This window comes from Erythrolamprus reginae, chromosome Z, assembly GCF_031021105.1.
Source record: "Erythrolamprus reginae isolate rEryReg1 chromosome Z, rEryReg1.hap1, whole genome shotgun sequence".
NCBI classification, from domain to species: domain Eukaryota; kingdom Metazoa; phylum Chordata; class Lepidosauria; order Squamata; family Dipsadidae; genus Erythrolamprus; species Erythrolamprus reginae.
Window position 1 is genome coordinate 135430572 of NC_091963.1, and position 17871 is coordinate 135448442.

The 17871-nt window shown below is 42.2% G+C and overlaps 1 protein-coding gene across 4 annotated transcripts; it reads left to right on the forward strand.

Annotated features, from left to right (window-relative positions):
- Positions 1-4113: 4113 nt before the first annotated feature.
- On the forward strand, positions 4114-14709 carry LOC139152957 (dual specificity protein phosphatase 14-like). 4 transcript variants are annotated; one of them, XM_070726425.1, is made up of 2 exons: positions 4114-4194; positions 10610-14709. In XM_070726425.1, the coding sequence occupies exon 2, from the start codon at positions 10615-10617 to the stop codon at positions 11254-11256; it is 642 nt and encodes a 213-aa protein (XP_070582526.1). In that variant the 5' UTR covers positions 4114-4194; positions 10610-10614; the 3' UTR covers positions 11257-14709. The 4 variants fall into 4 exon arrangements, with proteins under 4 accessions (XP_070582526.1, XP_070582527.1, XP_070582525.1 ...); XM_070726426.1 differs by having other exon boundaries at positions 4143-4208; XM_070726424.1 differs by lacking the exon at positions 4114-4194 and adding an exon at positions 7006-7495.
- Positions 14710-17871: the final 3162 nt, after the last annotated feature.

Here is a 17871-nt window from a genome sequence, read left to right on the forward strand (position 1 = left end):
ATATTTTCTTCCTTTCATATATCCTCTCCTCTATTTTTACATATTATCTTTATATATATTACTTCATGTCTATTCTCTTCCATATGTATTGTGTATTGGACAAATGAATAAATAAATAAATAAATAAAAATAAAGTCAAGGACTACCTGTATGAAACAAAAAGCATATTGAAGATTTTGCATAATCGTATTTAGGCATGTTTTGTCCTGGGGTAACACAGAGAATAAGTCCCTCTGTATCTTATGATTTAATTGGATTCCTACCCATTTCCTTTCCTGATGATGTATTGTAAAATCCATTCTCCAGCAGGAGACTCACAGGTTCATAGCAGGTTTCACTGCAGAGAAGAAAAGTGAAGTAGTCATTATGTTCATTTTGATTATTGTATCACAGCAAACCACGATTTACCAAGCTTAAAATAAAACATGACTTAGAAAATGCAGTTCTTCTCAATTATTTTCTGTTGCACCCCGCCCTAGGAAGACGTAAACATTTCACGCCCCCCCCCCAAATTCTCCCATCTGGGCCCCAGCGGAATTTTAGTGTTAATATTTATTATTATTTTAATAATAATAATAATAATAATAATAATAATAATAATTATTATTATTATTAATTAGATTTGTATGCCGCCCCTCTCCGAAGACTCGGGGCGGCTCACAACAACGATAAAAACAATATTATAATGGCACAAATCTAATATTAAAAAACTAAAAACCCTATCATAATTAAAAACCAAACAGCACACACATACCAAACATAAATTATAATAAGCCTGGGGGAAAGATGTCTCAAATCCCCCATGCCTGGCGGTATAGGTGGGTCTTAAGTAGTTTACGGAAGACAAGGAGGGTGGGAGCAGTTCTAATCTCCGGGGGGAGTTGATTCCAGAGGGCCGGGGCCGCCACAGAGAAGGCTCTTCCCCTGGGGCCCGCCAGATGACATTGTTTAGTCGATGGGACCCGGAGAAGGCCAACTCTGTGGGACCTTATCGGCCGCTGGGATTCGTGCGGTAGCAGGCGGTTCCGGAGGTACTCTGATCCAATGCCATGTAGGGCTTTATAAGCTGCAAGCAAACTATTGGCTGGGGAAGGCTGCTTTATCTTGGGGTAACACTGAACTCAGTGGAGCCTGTTTTCGGTTAGGCAGGCATAGCCTACCATGGTTAGGGCCCTCTTTTGACACGGGGCCAGGTCAGCTTAATCAAGTCAATGTTTTGGGGTCGCCAGCCTGGCTCTGATGGACACTCCCAGCTAATGGTGTGGAAGGAGGTTTTAGGGTGCCGTTTGAAGCTTTTGCCCAGCTGCAGGGGATACTCTTCCTTGTCTAGCTGCAGGTTTGCCAGGCTGTTCATGGATACTGCAACACCCGTCCAGAACAACAAAAACCCAAGCAGCTGCCCTGCCCCGCCTGGCCACCTTCTCTTCCAGGCTCGGGAGAAGAGTGCAACTAGGAAAACACTCCCCCTACAGGGAAATCGATATTCCTTCCCCCTAGGCCTATACAATTTATGCATGGTATGTTTGTATGTATGTTTAGTTTTTAATAAGGGTTTTTAGTTATTTTAAATATTAGATTTGTTGTATGCTGTTTTTATTGTTGTTGTTAGCCGCCCCGAGTCTATGGAGAGGGGCGGCATACAAATCTAATAAGTAAATGAATGAATGAATGAATGAATGAATGAATAAATGAATGAATAAATAAATAAATAATACTTTCGCAACTTTTTTGATGATTGATATTACTTACTAAAAAAATACTGCATTTTATTGTATTGTTTGAATGTATGTTGAGAGAAAAATAAAATAAAATTTGCACCCCCCAAAAGTCTTTCCTTCCTCTGTCCCTCCATTCATTTCATTCTTCCTCCTTCCTCCCTCCCTCCATTTCTCCTTCCTTTCCTCCTTCCTTCCTTCCTCTCCATTTCTCTCTTTCCCTCCCTCTTTTTCCCTTTCCTTCCTTTCTTTCTCTCCACTTCTCTCTCTCTCTCTCTGTTCACTCTTTTCCCTCTCTTTTTCTTTCCCTCCAGGTCTTATTTCTGTGTACTTCTTCCTCCCCCGTCTCTCTCTCATTTGTTTCTTTTTGCTCTCATTTCTTATTTTTCATTATTTCTCTCACCTTCATTTCTGTTTTTCTCTCGCTTTGATCTCCCTTTTTCTTTCTCTCGGGCTGCAGGATTGGGGTGGGGGCTGATGGAGCGAGCCCACTTGCACCGATCAAGGCTGCCCTGTGGACTTTCTCAAGTGTCTGGATACACAGAGCGCCGATGCACGGCTGCTTTTCCTCAGCTGCTGCCACACACCCCATATCACTTGCCCAGCGGCAGGCGTTTCTTGCAAGGTCCCTGCTGGCAGCGCCCCCGTTTTGGATGCCCGTGGTGACTACCCGCCCCCATCCAAACTGTGGGTGGTGCCAGCAGGGACCCTGCGAGAAATGCCCTTCGCCGGGCAAGTGATATGGGGTGCATGGCGGCAGCTGAGGGGAAGCGGAAGGGTGTCGCTTGGTGCTCTGTGTATCCAGATGCTCGAGAAAGCCTGCAGGGCAGCCTTGATTGGTGCAAGGGGGCTGGCCTCCATCAGCCCCCACCCCAACCTTCTGCCTTTGGGAGGTGGGAGAAATGGCGCCAGCTCCACTGGGCAGGCTTGGAAAACACTGCGCTGTATTTGGGATTTGCCTGCGCCCCAGCGCGCTGCGCAGGTTAGAAGGAGCAATGGTGGGGAAAGCTGTTTTCGCCCTCCCCAGGCATTGAATTATGGGTGTGGGCACCTGCACATGCGTGATAGCACCGCACACGCTCTTTCGGGACCCGAGGAAAAAACGGTTCACCATCACTGGTATATTGTATCTTAACAGATGTACAAAATTACACATCTTAATGACAAATCCAGTTTTTCTTACGGCGGTGGAAAAAAATCATGGTTTTATCAGGAATTACCTCATTTGTACAACTTTTTAAAGTCCACGTTTCTTCTAGGTCAGTGTTTCTCAATCCTGGGAACTTGAAGATGTGTGAACTTCAACTCTCAGAATTCTCCAACCAGCATGCTTGCCAAGGTTGTGCAGCAGTGTTCTAAATCATAAGAAAAATCTCCAGAAGTATTGTAGAGACCCAGCACCCATCTATCCTTCTAGAAAATGAAATACTTTGGGGAATATTAAAAAAGGCAGGATAGAATATTTCCGCTAAAGGAGAAATGGGGGAAAGAAATCTTAAGGAAGGCAGAAACCACCTCTATGTAGTTTGTCTGAATGCAATTGTGTATATCTATGCATTATTGGTTTTTTAACCCAGGGGTGTCAAACTTGCATCATCATGGCAGCAGCATATGACTTATCACAATTCCACCCCCCTTTGCTAAACCAGGTATAGTCAGCGTGTCTCGCATTCCCCACCCAGACTAAACTAAAACTCAGACTATCCAAATATATCGTATTCCACTATCAATTTAGCAAGCTAGTCTCCCTCCTTTGTGATTATCCTATCCTTGTGAATCCTCATTTTAATACTTTTCATTTTATTCTCTGTTATACAGTACTGGTACTCTAGGCCACTAATTGCATTAAATAATTAGGATAATTATTTGTCCCTACTGGAAATCAATTTACTCAGTATTATTCGAGCAACATTTTGAAGCTTTATGGCATTTACATCTTACTTGCAAAGAGGTAGTTTATCCAAATATATAAAGTAGCAATTTCTAATATTTTTAAGGGAGAGGACCTATGATCTGTAAAATACAGTAAATTCTTCTCCTTGTAAGAAAGTGGGAGAAAAGAGGTGCTGTGCTGAGTCATGCTTACCATAATAAGCAAAAGAAAAAACTCATCTTAATTACTAAAATGATATATGACTTGGTACTCATGAAAACTCACCATGCAAATTTAAAGATTTTTGAAAGGAACACACAAAAAAATGCAGGCAAGCTATTCTGACTGCCGTTCTATCATATAGTATTTCTATTTATTGATAAAATTGCAATCAGAATAGCTCAACTGCAGCTGCTTTTGGAGAGGAAGGGTATTTACACAATGATTACAAAGTTTGCTCAGAGAAGGTGGAGCTTAAAGATGGGAACCTAGCAGAATGTAAACAAGAAATTTACATAAGAACTAGTTGACAAACTATCTGAATTCTAGCTTCCTGTTTCCTGTAAAGACAGCACGAAACTTGCCTCCGCTGAGCCAGCCAGCAAGGTACAAATGGAACAGTAAGCTATTTGGTTAACTACTTCTAATCAGAGTTCCATTAAACTGTCATGTTTTTCTTGCAAAAAAAAAAAAAAAAGATTTATGGCTTGAAAGCTGCTTAAAACCCACCTCTGCTGCCAGGCATGGGGGAACTGAAATACACTTCCCCCTAGGCCTTTACAATTTTATGCATGGTATGTCTGTATGTATGATTGGTTTTTATATAATGGGTTTTTAACTGTTTTTAGTATTGGATTTTGTTATACTGTATACTGTTTTATTGTTGTTGTTAGCTGCCTGAGTCTGCGGAGAGGGGCTGTATACAAATCCAATAAATAAATAAAGATAAACTTTAGGATTTAGAAAGGGCGTTGACTTACCTGAACGCCCCTTCTCGTAAGTTGGAGTCAGCCTTCAGATAGGGTTTCCCTCATCCAATCACATGGGAACTGAGCCTACACCATTTTTGGTTATGAACAGTATCACAAGCCATCCCTTAATACTTTAAACCCCTAAATTACCATTTCCCATTCCCTTAACAACCATTTTAGTCACCATTATTACTGGTACGCACCATTGAATAAGACACTTAGTGATACTGATATTTATAAACATAATTATTTATTAACAACAATTATTTTTTTTGTTATTTATTTGCAAAAATTATTAGTTTGGCGATGACATATGATGTCATCGGGTGGGAAAAACCGTGGTATAGAAAAAAAAACCTGAAGTATTTTTTAATTAATATTTTTTGAAAAACCGTGGTATAGGCTATTCGCGAAGTTCGAACCCGCGAAAATCGAGGGAACAGTGTATATATATATATCACATGGTTTTTTGCTGAATTTGAAAATTAAGGGAGACTAGGATAGATCTATTTCGGCCTTATTTTGGCCTCATCAGCTAGCCATACCATATATATAGATTTTCACGGGTACAGGTCTTGGTATATTCGGGTTTCTTCCCGTGTAGGATTTGGAAATTTCTGGCGACGTTTCGACGAGGTCCCACTTGTCATCTTCAGGCTGGTATTTCTGTCCTTGTTCTGAGGCGAATATAGTACATGAAACTGAATGTGTCTTTCAATCTTGTCAGCCTGAAGATATGTGGATTTAGGCTCCCAGAATTCCCTAGCAAACTTAATATCCACTGTAGTTTTCACAACCTTTCCAATGATTATTTAGAAATAATATCCACATGTATCCAGAACAAGCTTCCATTTCGAGCCCTATATTGTCGAAAACCTGCTAACTTTTCACTACCATTGCATTAGAGCTGGGAATTATGGGAGCTGAAATCCAACACCAACACCCTTGAAAACATCAACACCCTTGAAAATGTCCAAAGATATTTCACCAGAAGAGCCCTTCACTCCTCCACTCGAAACAGAATATTCTACGAAAATAGACTAACAATCCTGGGCCTTGAAAGCCTAGAACTACGGCGCCTAAAACATGATTTGAGTATTGCCCACAAGATCATATGCTGCAACGTCCTACCGGTCAATGACTACTTCAGCTCCAACCGCAACAACACAAGAGCACGCAACAGATTCAAACTTAATACAAACCGCTCCAAACTTGACTGTAAAAAATATGATTTCAACAATCGAGTTATCGAAGCGTGGAACTCATTGCCGGACTCAATTGTGTCAACCCCTAACCCCCAACATTTCTCCCTTAGACTCTCCACGATTGACCTCTCCAGGTTCCTAAGAGGCCAGTAAGGGGCGTACATAAGTGCACTGGTATGCCTTTGGTCCCCTGTCCAATTGTCTTTCCTTTCTCTCACGTATCATATATATTTTCTTTCTTTCATATATCCTCTCCTCTAAGTTCACTTTACCCTTATATATATTACTACATGTCTATTTTCCTTCCTATGTATTTGTGTATTGGACAAATGAATGAATAAATAAATAAATAAAAACCTCAGCAGGAAAGCATTGAATTGGGAAGGGCCTTTTGAATAGTGTTGAGTGTTAGAGTGGTTTACCATCCTGCAAGGCAATGTTTTTGAACTTGGCCATTTGCAGATTTGTAGTTTTCAACTCTTGGAATTCCCAGTCAAGGGAGTTGAAGTCCATATATCTTCAAGTTGCCAAGGCCGAAAAACACAGCTCCAAGGGCTGCAATTCAAAGCTTTTATGTAGGAGGAGCCATTAACTGTTAACTTACACTTTCTTGGTATGAGATACAGGTATATGGGATCAAGAAGGGAGAGGATGATGGGGGATCACTGCCAGTGCAAGGAAGCAAGAGAGAATCTTCGTGTGTGTGTGTGTGTGTGTTTGTGACACAGAAACTACATTGAGACGACAACCATCTTCCTGGGGGATGGACCTATGTGGTTTCCTTACTTTGGGGGAATTCGCACAACGTGCTGGCCAAAAACGTGGCCGGCGCTGCAAAGCTGAGGATCAATTCAGTGCCCTCCATCCTGCCAGCGGTTGTTTGCGCAGGAGGGCTGCAGCAGGATTGCAGTCTGGGGAAAGCCCAGGCTAGACTACCCTACTATGTCGCACAAAACAGAAAATCAATTGCAAATGGCAGTTTCCCCTCCCTATTCCCGTTCCACTAATCTTTTCAGATATGTCCAGATTAAAACCCAGGGTTTGTTTTCCCCCCTCCCTCGTAGGTTTGAACTATTTTCTTTCCCCCCACGTTCATTGTTTTCCTTTTGCAGCAATTATGCCTGCAGCTCACGCCTCCCCCCCCCTTTTTTTTTTTGCGGCCGGGAGAAGCGGAGAATCTGGGCCGGAAGCCGAGGAGGGAGGGGGAAATCCGTGGGCTTTTTCTCAGTCCCGCCTGCGCGGTCACCTCCGCCTGCTCCTCCGCCGCCGCGAGCTTTGGCTTGTGTCACGGGCGCTGACGACAGCAGCCTCCTCCGCATCCCGTCGCCATGGCAACCTTTTGTTGCCTCCAACGCTCGAGTGGTCCAGCCGAGGAGAGGGGCAGCCGGGGCGGTATATAGGCAAGGCTTGGGTGGGTGGGGGAACCAGGGAAGGAAACTCCAGTTCCCCACCCAGGAAAGAGGAAGGAAGACTGGAGAAATCCTGCGGGAAGGAGACGAGCCCGACCGGCAGGACAGAAGGAAAGAGGTTTATTATATTGATTGGTGTGAATTGTGCAGACGCTGCTTCTATAGAGTGGGCTATTTGGAAGAAGGGCGAGGAGGAAGGAAAGGCAAACCCATCTGGAAACCCTCAGCCTTCTTCCCCAAGGAAGAAAGCTGATTTCTTGGCCCAGAAGAGTTGTTGTGGGAACTGTCCCGAAAGTCTCCAGTTGAAAAACAGCGCTGACTGGTAATGTTTTTTTCATTTTTCTCCTGCAAAACTGGGCATTGAGGATTAACTGGAGTTGCTGTTTTTTGTAAATCCAGAAATAATTATTTCTAAAGTGGAGCCTTGGGGAGGAGAAGGGGATGCGAGGAGGGATGAGGAATTGGATATTTGGGAGTGGGGTGGCCTTTGATATCCAATGAAGGAATTAGGGTGTGTGCGAGAGTGAGATGCCCCCTCCAAAGCCAAGGGGCTGAAAGTAATGCATGCCAATCATATGTGTGTGTATACATACATACATACATGTATGTATGTATATATATATATGTTTTCGTAGATTTTCACGGGTACAGGTATGACGGTCTTGGTATATTCAGCTAATCACAACATATTTATTAAATATATTTAGTTGTATATGTATATTTAAATGTACATTATACATATATGTATATATATGTATATATACATGATGGGCTTGGTATATTCGGGTTTCTTCCTGTGTAGGATTTAGAAATTTCTGGCCAGAAATCCTACACGGGAAGAAACCCGAATATGCCAAGACCGTCTCATATATCTATATATATCTATATATATCTATATATATCTATATACATCTATATACATCTATATCTATCTATCTATCTATCTATCTATCTATCTATCTATCTATCTATCTATCTATCTATATCTCTCTCTCTATCTCTCTCTCTCTCTATCTATCTATCTATCTAATCTGTCTGTCTGTCTGTCTGTCTGTCTATCTATCCTATCTATCTATCTATCTATCTATCTATCTATCTATCTATCTATCTATCTATCTAATCTATCTGTTTAAATATACATATACATACATTTAAATATACATATACATACACACATATATGTATAATGTACATTTAAATATACATATACAACTAAATATATTTAATAAATATGTCCTGATTAGCTGAAGTGGGGAGTCTATCAACTTGCTTTAAAATTGTGACCCAACTATAGTAGCTGCCACGCCTTTAGAAGACTTGTGTCCACGTACTATACAAAATATGAGCAGAGACTTTCTCAGTTGCTGTTAGAGACCATGACAGCAGCACAATTCAGTTAAAAAATCTTGAGTAGATGAGTGCTGAAGGAAGTAGAATTAGAGAGGAAGCATTATTTAAGGGCTATTAAAGAACTGAAACCAGATACAAAGATTGGTGCCCTTTGAGAGGAATGGAAGGGAACATGTGACCAGGCAAAAGTCAAAATGGAGTTGCAATGACTGCTGAAAAAGTTGTGGTAAACAAAGAAGATGGATTTTGGCAAGCCTCCGTTGAGGTAAGGTGGTGTTCTCAAATTGGCATCAAGGGCACAATGCTGAATGAGATGGGCGGTTCTCACTGGGCAAGCTTACATTTATTTTGGTTTATTTCTTATAATATTTATTGTTTGCACAGCCTTGCTGGGATAGCTTGTATGTGGGGGGAAATCATGTATTAATTCAGGGGCTAAAATAATGTATATCCATAAATAAGTACGGTCTGCATCTTTTAAAGTTTGAAAACTAGATGATTCAGCATCATAGGTGAATCTGTGGGGAAGAAAGTTTGAAACCAGGAGGTTTTGAGGGAAATGGAAGGTGAAAGAATAAAGTAACTGGCAGCTGAAATCGGAATTCCCAAAGACTGCAGATAAAACTAGGAGGCAAAACTAGACAGGAAAAACAATGTACATAAAATTGGAAGTGAACATTTTAGAAGCAGCATGTTTATTATTAGATATACAAGCATATCTGAATTGAAACGGGGAGACTACCCCCCCCCCCTCCCCAGAATTTAGGCTGTGGGGTTATGGTGCAAGATACAAGTTTCAAGATAAATGGGAGCACAAATTGGCTGGCTGCACTATATCCTGTTCTTATATAAAGGACTCTAAATAGCATCGTATTTTTAGACCTACAATCTTATCCTGAAAGACCTTGGCACATTCAGAAACATCATCTCTACCTTGCTTCCCCCAAAATAAGACACCCCATGATAATAAGCCCAGTCAGGCTTTTGAGTGCATGGGCAATAAGGACAAGCACTTATTTCAGGGCTCAGAAAAATCTAAGACAGGGTTTTATTTTCAGGGAAACACAGTATATATCCTACCAGGACACCAGATAGCAGTAGAAATCCCGATCTTCCTTATAGAAAAGGGATTTTTTTTCTTTTTGTTTTAAATTTAGATCCTTGGTCAGCAACTGGGGCAGGGAAGCAAAGCCAAAGGGGGACAGTGAATACAAACTGGACTTTTAGTCTCCTGGTAAAAATGAGGAGAACCACTGGTGCCAAAGCTGCCTTTCTCCCTTTGCACTAATCTAGAGGGAATATGAGTCACAATTTAGCATGAGAATTCTCCCCACCCGAGTTTTTGAGCCCATAGCTAAGGTGGTGAGAGGGAGGGGTGAGAGAGGCGACGGAGAAATGCGCATTAACAGTCCAGGCTGGGGCGAATCCTAGGGATAGTGGAGGCTTTACTGCCCCTTTAAGAGGCTGTCTGCTCCCTCCCCCATCCCTCCATTTTCCCATCATCTCCATTATCCCCCCCTCCTGCGCATTATTCCTGCAGCATCATAGTTTCTAGTTCCTTCCTCCCCCTTACCGTCTCTGTCTAGCCTAAGAAGCAGGGGTCCCCTCTGGATGCCGGCAGCTTCTGGAGAGCTCCAGAGAAATGACATAGGGTATGGGGAATTATTTAGCTTTGCAGAAAAGTAGAACTTGCTGATGTTTGGGTTGACCACCCTTATTTCGGGCCTTTGTGTCCTTATTCCTGCTTGTTCCCCCTTTTCCCTTCTGTTCCACTACCAGTTTTGTCCTGCTTCAACGTATTATTTGCTGACTGCAGCTGATTCAACCTTTGCTTTCGTTGGCTCCAAAATCTGCTTCTAACTCTCTCCCTTGCCTCGTCCCCTGTTGCCGCTGGCCCCATGCTCCTCTCTTATGAAAAGTAACAGCCAAACAATTGGTTAGAATAAAAAAGAGAGTTAAAGCTTTGTATTTGTGGGGCAGGTCAAATTTAAGACACGAGAAATCATTAACCGTTGATTGTTAAAAGTGTACCAACTCTTAAGACTTTGCTTCTTTTCTCTCTCCCTCTCTCCCTCTCTCCCCTTAGCTGTTATGTATGCTGAACCATCCACCATGAATTTCCGGAACCATGGGTTCTTTCGCCGTTCTCCACCCACTTCGGTGGCGAAGCCATCTCCTGCAGCCGGAAACACATTGTCGGTCTTAGGAGGCATTGCTCAAATCTCTCCTTGTCTCTATCTCTGCTCTGGCAATGCTGCGTCGAATAGGCACATGGTGTACTCCCGGGCAGTGACCTGTGTAGTCAACGCTACCATGGAAATCCCCAACGCCAACTGGCCAGACATTGACTATGTGAAGGTGCCTGTCCCAGACCTTCCCCATGCTCCCCTGTCTTTGTACTTTGACTCCGTGGCCGATAGGATACACCTGACAGGGAAGAAGAACGGAAGAACTCTAGTCCACTGCGTGGCAGGGGTCAGTCGGTCTGCCTCCCTCTGTATTGCTTACCTAATGAAATACCATCGGTTGAGCCTCTTGGATGCTCACGAGTGGGTGAAGAGCAGGCGGCCGGTGGTAAGGCCCAACGTAGGTTTCTGGAGGCAGCTCATTGAATACGAACGCAAGCTGTTTGGCAAGAACACCGTCAAGATGGTGCCTTCACCCATTGGGTTGGTCCCAGATGTCTATGAAAAGGAGACCCGTGGGCTGGTCCCCTTGTGGAATTTGAGATAAAGATTATCATTGATATGGGCTGTGGGCCACCTTGACTTAGAATGAAAAAGTTCCACCCTGTTAGGATGTTTTAACAGGATTGTTCAGTGTGGTGGATCTTAATAAGAAATTCTGTTAATGGTAGTCTTTCCCTAAGACCTTGCAATATGAGTACAGTAGATCATGGAAAAGACACGAGTTGCTCGAACTTTTCAGTGTGATAAGACAATGCTGTTCGTTATCATCCTGTCCAACATTGCTAAGAACCTGTATCTTTCTTACAGTCTGAGATGAGAAATGGTTAAACGCAAACGTTGCAGGCAGTAAAGATTACTATCTAATGCAGAGACTCCAAGGTCTTTATAAATTAATCTTTGCATAGTAAGGAGAAATATCTTTCCCTTTCTTTCCCCTTCCTGCTTCAAGAGTTTCAGAAATCCTTCCTTGGATTTGCTTTACTTTGAATAAGCACAGTAGCCTTTCTGAAGAGTTAAGCCCTAAAAGGGGATGTGAATTAAAAACACAATGATCCACCTAAAGAGTCAGGATTTTGAGGAATGCCCATAAACTCTAAGCAGCAGCAACCAAGAAACTGAGGATGGCACAACCATCAACAATAGGTGCAAGAGGCCAACTCGACAAAGGAATGTTGTTTCATACAGACATTCACTAAGCAGGTTGCAACTTGGCCACAGTATTCCACTCTTGTTGTGGGGAAGATAAGGATTTTTGAATATTGGCTCAGGTTACACTCAAGCAGGGTAGAGATTAGAAAAGGGGTTGAAGAAAAAAATACGTCAATCAAGCCTTCTCATACCCCTTATTAAGATTCAACAGTATGTGTACCAGGGAAGCTTTTTTCAACACACTGCACCTTAAAAAAAGGAAAAAGAACATCTTGAAAGTTAACACTTTCACAGTCAAGTGAGAAGTGCGACTTCAAAAATGTTTTAAACTTGCACAGCGAACAATCAGCGGAGTCACAATTTGGTGTGAGCAAGCAGTCCTGTAGTTCTGATTATGTGATTGTAGTATTTTATAATCAGGATTGCTAAGCGAAGCCTTTCTAATACAAAGGTGTAAAATTGGAATGGTATCCAGAGCTGAGCGATTGTCAAGTGAGATCAGCCTGGGCCAGAGGTAGGCAAAGTTGGCTCTTCTACGACATGTGGACTTCAACTCCCAGAATTTCTAAGTTAGCATAATTGGCTCAGGAATACTGGAAGTTGAAGTCCACAAGTCACAGAAGAGCCAACTTTGCTTACCCCTGGCCTGGACAGCCTTAAGATATGTTGACTTCAATTTCCCAGAATTCTGGGAGTTGTAGTGTACACACCCTAAGCCTGCCACAGTTGAGAAACACTAGTGTAGTAGAAGATACCAAATAGGAGGAGGGGTGACCAAACCGGTCAGCATAGTAAAATGGTTTAAATCAATTATTAAAGCATGTGTTTGGACAATACATCCATAATAATTATAGGAAGATGTAATAAAAATGGAGAATGGATGAATCGGATTCCCTTTAGATATGTTGAAATGGTAACTCCCATCTTTTATAGTCAGTATGGCCTTGATCAGTTGTTGTCATTCCAGCATACCGAGAGGGAGAACCATTTTTAAAGAAAGCTGTCTTAAAAGAACTCTATTAGGGGCAAATTCTGGAGTAAAATTGTCAGCCTAAATGGAAGAGGCCCAGATGTGTTTTTGCATAAATGTCACATAAGCATAGTCAAATCTATAACCAACAAGTGGATCTATTCCTATGAAAAGGAATGGCTTAGCAAAGTTTCATAACTCTATTTCTCTGTCCAGAATAAAAAATATACGGTATTTCATTTCCATCTCAATTGTATTGACTTTTCAATACAATCACTAACTTGTGGGCTTTTCACAAAACAGTATCTTAAGTTTCATATGGGAATATGGGAGTAGAAGACCACATTTTCACTGAGATTGAGAAATCTTGGTATAGGCCTGTGATGGCGAATTTATGGCATTCCTGCCGGAAGTGGCACACAGAGCCAGCTCTCTTCACCTGTTGCTCCTCTAGGCTCTGGTGCACGGCCTAGCTGGTTCTCACGCACGCAGGACCATTGGAAACCAAAACAGCAGCCACTCACTGTGCATGCACAAGTTGGTAAGATGATCTGGTCTTCACATGTGCATATGTGCCAGAAACCGGAAGGCTAGGTGACCACTATGCATGTGTGTGCCGGAAACCGGAAAATCATCTTTCCAATGCATATGCACCGGGTGGCTGATCATCTGGTTTTCAATGCGCGCATGCACACCGGAAACCGGAAGACCAGATGGCCGGTGTACATGCACCCCTGGCCCCTGATCTGGTTTCCGGCGCGAGGGGGCACACACTCCCATTTCAGCACTTGGTGCTGAAAAGGTTCGCCAACACTGGTGGAGGCCGTCTAGGCAAGCAATTCTGAAATCTTTCATTTATGCAGCTAGAAAATAGTCCCTTCTCACATTTACGCTAAAGAAACTGAAAGAATAGTAATCTTTTTTTGGAAGCAGAGTTGTCTGTCTTAATAGACCTTACTTTTTTAATGGATATGTTAACAGCTTGGATATCTGCCATGAAAAATGTCTCACGTGTTAGCATTTTACATGGGTTCGGGGATATGATAATACAGGGGTGAGTTTTTTGTGAGGAAGAAATCTCAGGTGGATTATTTAAATTTTTTGTTTATACACGGTCCTAAAACTAAAGTTTTCATTTCCCCTCCCCCTAGATATTTTTAGTTGTTCAAGGAGTGGTATTTTTGGAAGGATTTGGGACTGAAAGCCATGATTAGAAGTGATCCACCTCCCTATCAGAAGGAAACCTAAATCTCCCCAAATCTCAATCTCCCTCCTTCCCCCTCATAGTATTTGCTTCACTTTATCAGAGTTAAGAGACTAAATAGGGGCAGATCTTTGCAATATTTGGATAGAAACCATTAGTGGTGTCTTAAAACATGCCCAGGAAGTCACTGGAAGACAAACTCAACTAGAAGGAGAGGTTACCTTTATCCCTCCCAAAATGCTCATATATGAATGGGTGATTAATTATAAAACCATTTTAAGGCTGAATGCGTCATTAGCAAATCTAAGAATGGTACAGGTGTTCAGACTACCTTTTGGGTTGGATCCACAGGTAGAACTTCCAAGAGACTCCAGGGAAGAATTTACTCCAGGGTTTTCCACACAAGCTGGTCTTCCTTTAAAATGGTAAAATGTGTGTATATAATAAGTTATCTAAGGCTCTGCTTCCTAGCTTTGGTCATCTGGATTTCAATTACTTGAATTTTGGGATTTGAAGTCCATGCACCTTTAAAGTCACCATGGCTGGGAAACGTTTATCTAAGGTCTCTGTATACATTGTACATAGAAAAGAGCTATTGATATAGAAGTTCTGATGTCTTTTGACTTCAGTGACAAAAAGGTCTATATATAAATAAATAAATAAATAAAAGTGAACCAGTAGCTTCTTGGATCATTATTGCCAGTTCTATGGTTGGTGTATCTATCTATCTATATATATATATATTTGATTTAAAACATTTGTATAGACAGATTATTTTTATTTTTATTATTATTTATTAGATTTGTATGCCGCCCATCTCCGCAGACTCGGGGTGGCTCACAACAGTGATAAAACAATATACAATGACAAATCTAATATTAAAAGTCTAAAATAACAAATCTAACATTAAAAGTCTAAAAACCCTATTATTTAAAAATCATACACATAAACACATACCATACATAAAACTACATAGGCAAGGGGAGATACCTCAGTTTCCCCATGCCTAACGGCAAAGGTGGGTTTTAAGGAGTTTATGAAAGGCAAGGAGGGTGGGGGCAATCCTAATCTCTGGGGGGAGCTGGTTCCAGAGGGTTCGGGCCGCCACAGAGAAGGCTCTTCCCCTGGGTCCCGCCAGCCGACATTGTTTAGTCGACGGGACCCGGAGAAGGCCAACTTTGTGGGACCTAACTGGCCGCTGGGATTTGTGTGGCAGAAGGCAGTCTCGCAGATATTCTGGTCCGGTGCCATGAAGGGCTTTATAGGTCATAACCAACACTTTGAATTGTGACTGGAAACTGATCGGCAACCAATGCAGACTGTGGAGTGTTGGTGTAACAGGGGCATACCTAGGGAAGCCCATGATTGTTCTCGCAGCTGCATTTTGCACGATCTGGAGTTTCCGAACACTCTTCAAGGGTAGCCCCATGTAGAGCGTTACAATAATTGAACCTCGAGGTGATGAGGGCATGAGTGACTGTGAGCAGTGACTCCTGGTCCAAGTAGGGCCGCAACAGGTGCACCAGGCGAACCTGGGCAAACGCCCCCCTCGCCACAGCTAAAAGATGTTTCTCTAATGTGAGCTATGGATCAAGGAGGATGCTTAAGTTGCAGACCCTCTCCGAGGGGGGTCAATAATTCCCCCCTCAGGGTGATGGACGGACTTTTTCAATAAAAAAGATGTAAAAAATACCATAAAATGGCAAGCCAGCAGGATCATCAGATACAGCGGCTTCGTAGGTCCCTGGAGCTGCAAAAAAGAGCAACTGCTATATTCAGCTAAGTTCCCTATGTTAAGGTGTTTTCACCGTACTCCGGTGGAGCAGCGATCTTCTCCTTCCTCCCTGCTGCTCACTGGAACCGGAAAGATAAGAAGACAGTTAAGGGCAAATAAGTTGTTTTTGCAGAAAGTTCCAGATTTAATCCTTGATAGCTTCAGTTATCTCTTCCTGTGATTGTGGGCTGTCAGAATGCATTCTCCATAATGGATCTCACCAGTACTCTTCAAATGCGGAATAGAAAGCGATCTTCAGAAAAGTGACGGTAGAATCATCAGGATTAAATAGACAGGGACTGGCATCCTGTGCCAAGCAGTTTTTGTCTTAGAAACTCCAATTTCCCACCCTTTGATGGATACAGATAGCCCTTGGCTTACAATCATTTCTTTAGTGACCGAGGTTCAACAGCACTGAAAAAAGTGACTTACAATCCAGTCCTCACACCTATGACTTGCAGCATTCCTATAGTCAGAGATCAAAATTTGGGCAGTTGGCAACTGGCATGGATTTACAATGGATGGAGTATCCCAAGGTTATTTGATAGCCACAGATAGATGGTAGATAATAGGTTCTTAACATGGGGAAGCCAATTTGCTTAACAATTGCAGTGATTCTTTTAATAATCAATTGGTGTGAGTCTCTTAACAACCATAGGAAAAAAAAAAGGTTGTAAAATTAGATACAACTCACTTAGTAATCACCTTGCCTAGCCATGGAAATTCTGGTTCCAATTGTGGGCATAAGTCGAGGACTATCTGTACACACTATTTTTCAGGCCTAATTGAAACTGGTTAAGAATGACCATACTTCCTCTCTAAATATTGTTAAATAGAATCTGAATCAGCGAAGTCAAATTCCAGCCAGACCCCTATAGAGATACAACATGCGGGAGCCATCCCCCTACATGCCAACTTTTTCAAAGTTGGGAACATTAAGATGTGTGGACTTCAGTTCCCAGAGTTCCCCAGCCACTGTGCTTATCCCATACTATCCAATAGCAATAGCACTTAGATTTATATACCGCTTGACAGTGCATTACAGCCCTCTATAAACAGTGTAGAGTCAGCCTATTGCCACCAACTATCATTTTACCCCCCTTGGAATGTTGGAAGGCTAGGTCAACCTTGAACCTGGTGAATTTGATTTGTCAAACTGCTGGCAGCCAATGATCAGCAGAAGTAGCCTGCAGTACTGTACTCTAACCACTGTGCCACCCCGGCTCTTAGGAGATCCCAGCCCAGTTCCTTCTGATCATGTTTATTGATGTTATGTTGCAACCATGCAATAGGGAAATGGACTACAGTAGTCCCTCACCTATCGCTGGTGTTACGTTCCAGACCCGGCCGCGATAGGTGAAATCCGCGATGGGGAATTTATCGACTGATAGTACTTATTTAAGTATTTATATTGTAATTGTTTGGTAAGTTTTCGTTGTTTTAAGTGTTTATAAACCCTTCCCACACAGTATTTATTTTAGATACAGTATTCAAATACAGTATTTACAATTTTAGATATTTTTTTTTTGAAAAACCTGCCGATCGAGTTCGGCGGGCTGTTTAAATCTGCCGATCGACTTCTTCAGAAACCCGCGAACCAGCGAAGATCCGCGAATGATTTTTCTCATTAATATTTCTTGAAAACCCGCGATGAAGTGAAGCTGCAGTAGGTGACGCGCGGTATAGCGAGGGACTACTGTACTGTGGAATCGTGCACTAAGAAAATGGCTGCTACTGAGACGACCACGAAAGTTCCATTTCCCAGGTTAGACAGACTGTTGCATTAAAGTTAGCAACTGAATCTATTTAATATCTTAAATAGATTCAGTTGCTAAGTTTAATGCAACAGTCTATCTAACCTTGGAAATGGAACTTTCATGGTCGTCTCAGTAGCAGCCATTTTCTTAGTGCACGATTCCACACTATAGCAAGGCAGCCATTCCAGAGAGATAATTTGTTATACAAGAAATAATGCAGAATTAATCAGCAAACAGAATAAGAGTTGGAGGGATCTTAAAGGTCTTCTAGTCCAACCCACTGCTCGAGCAGGAGATCCCGTACC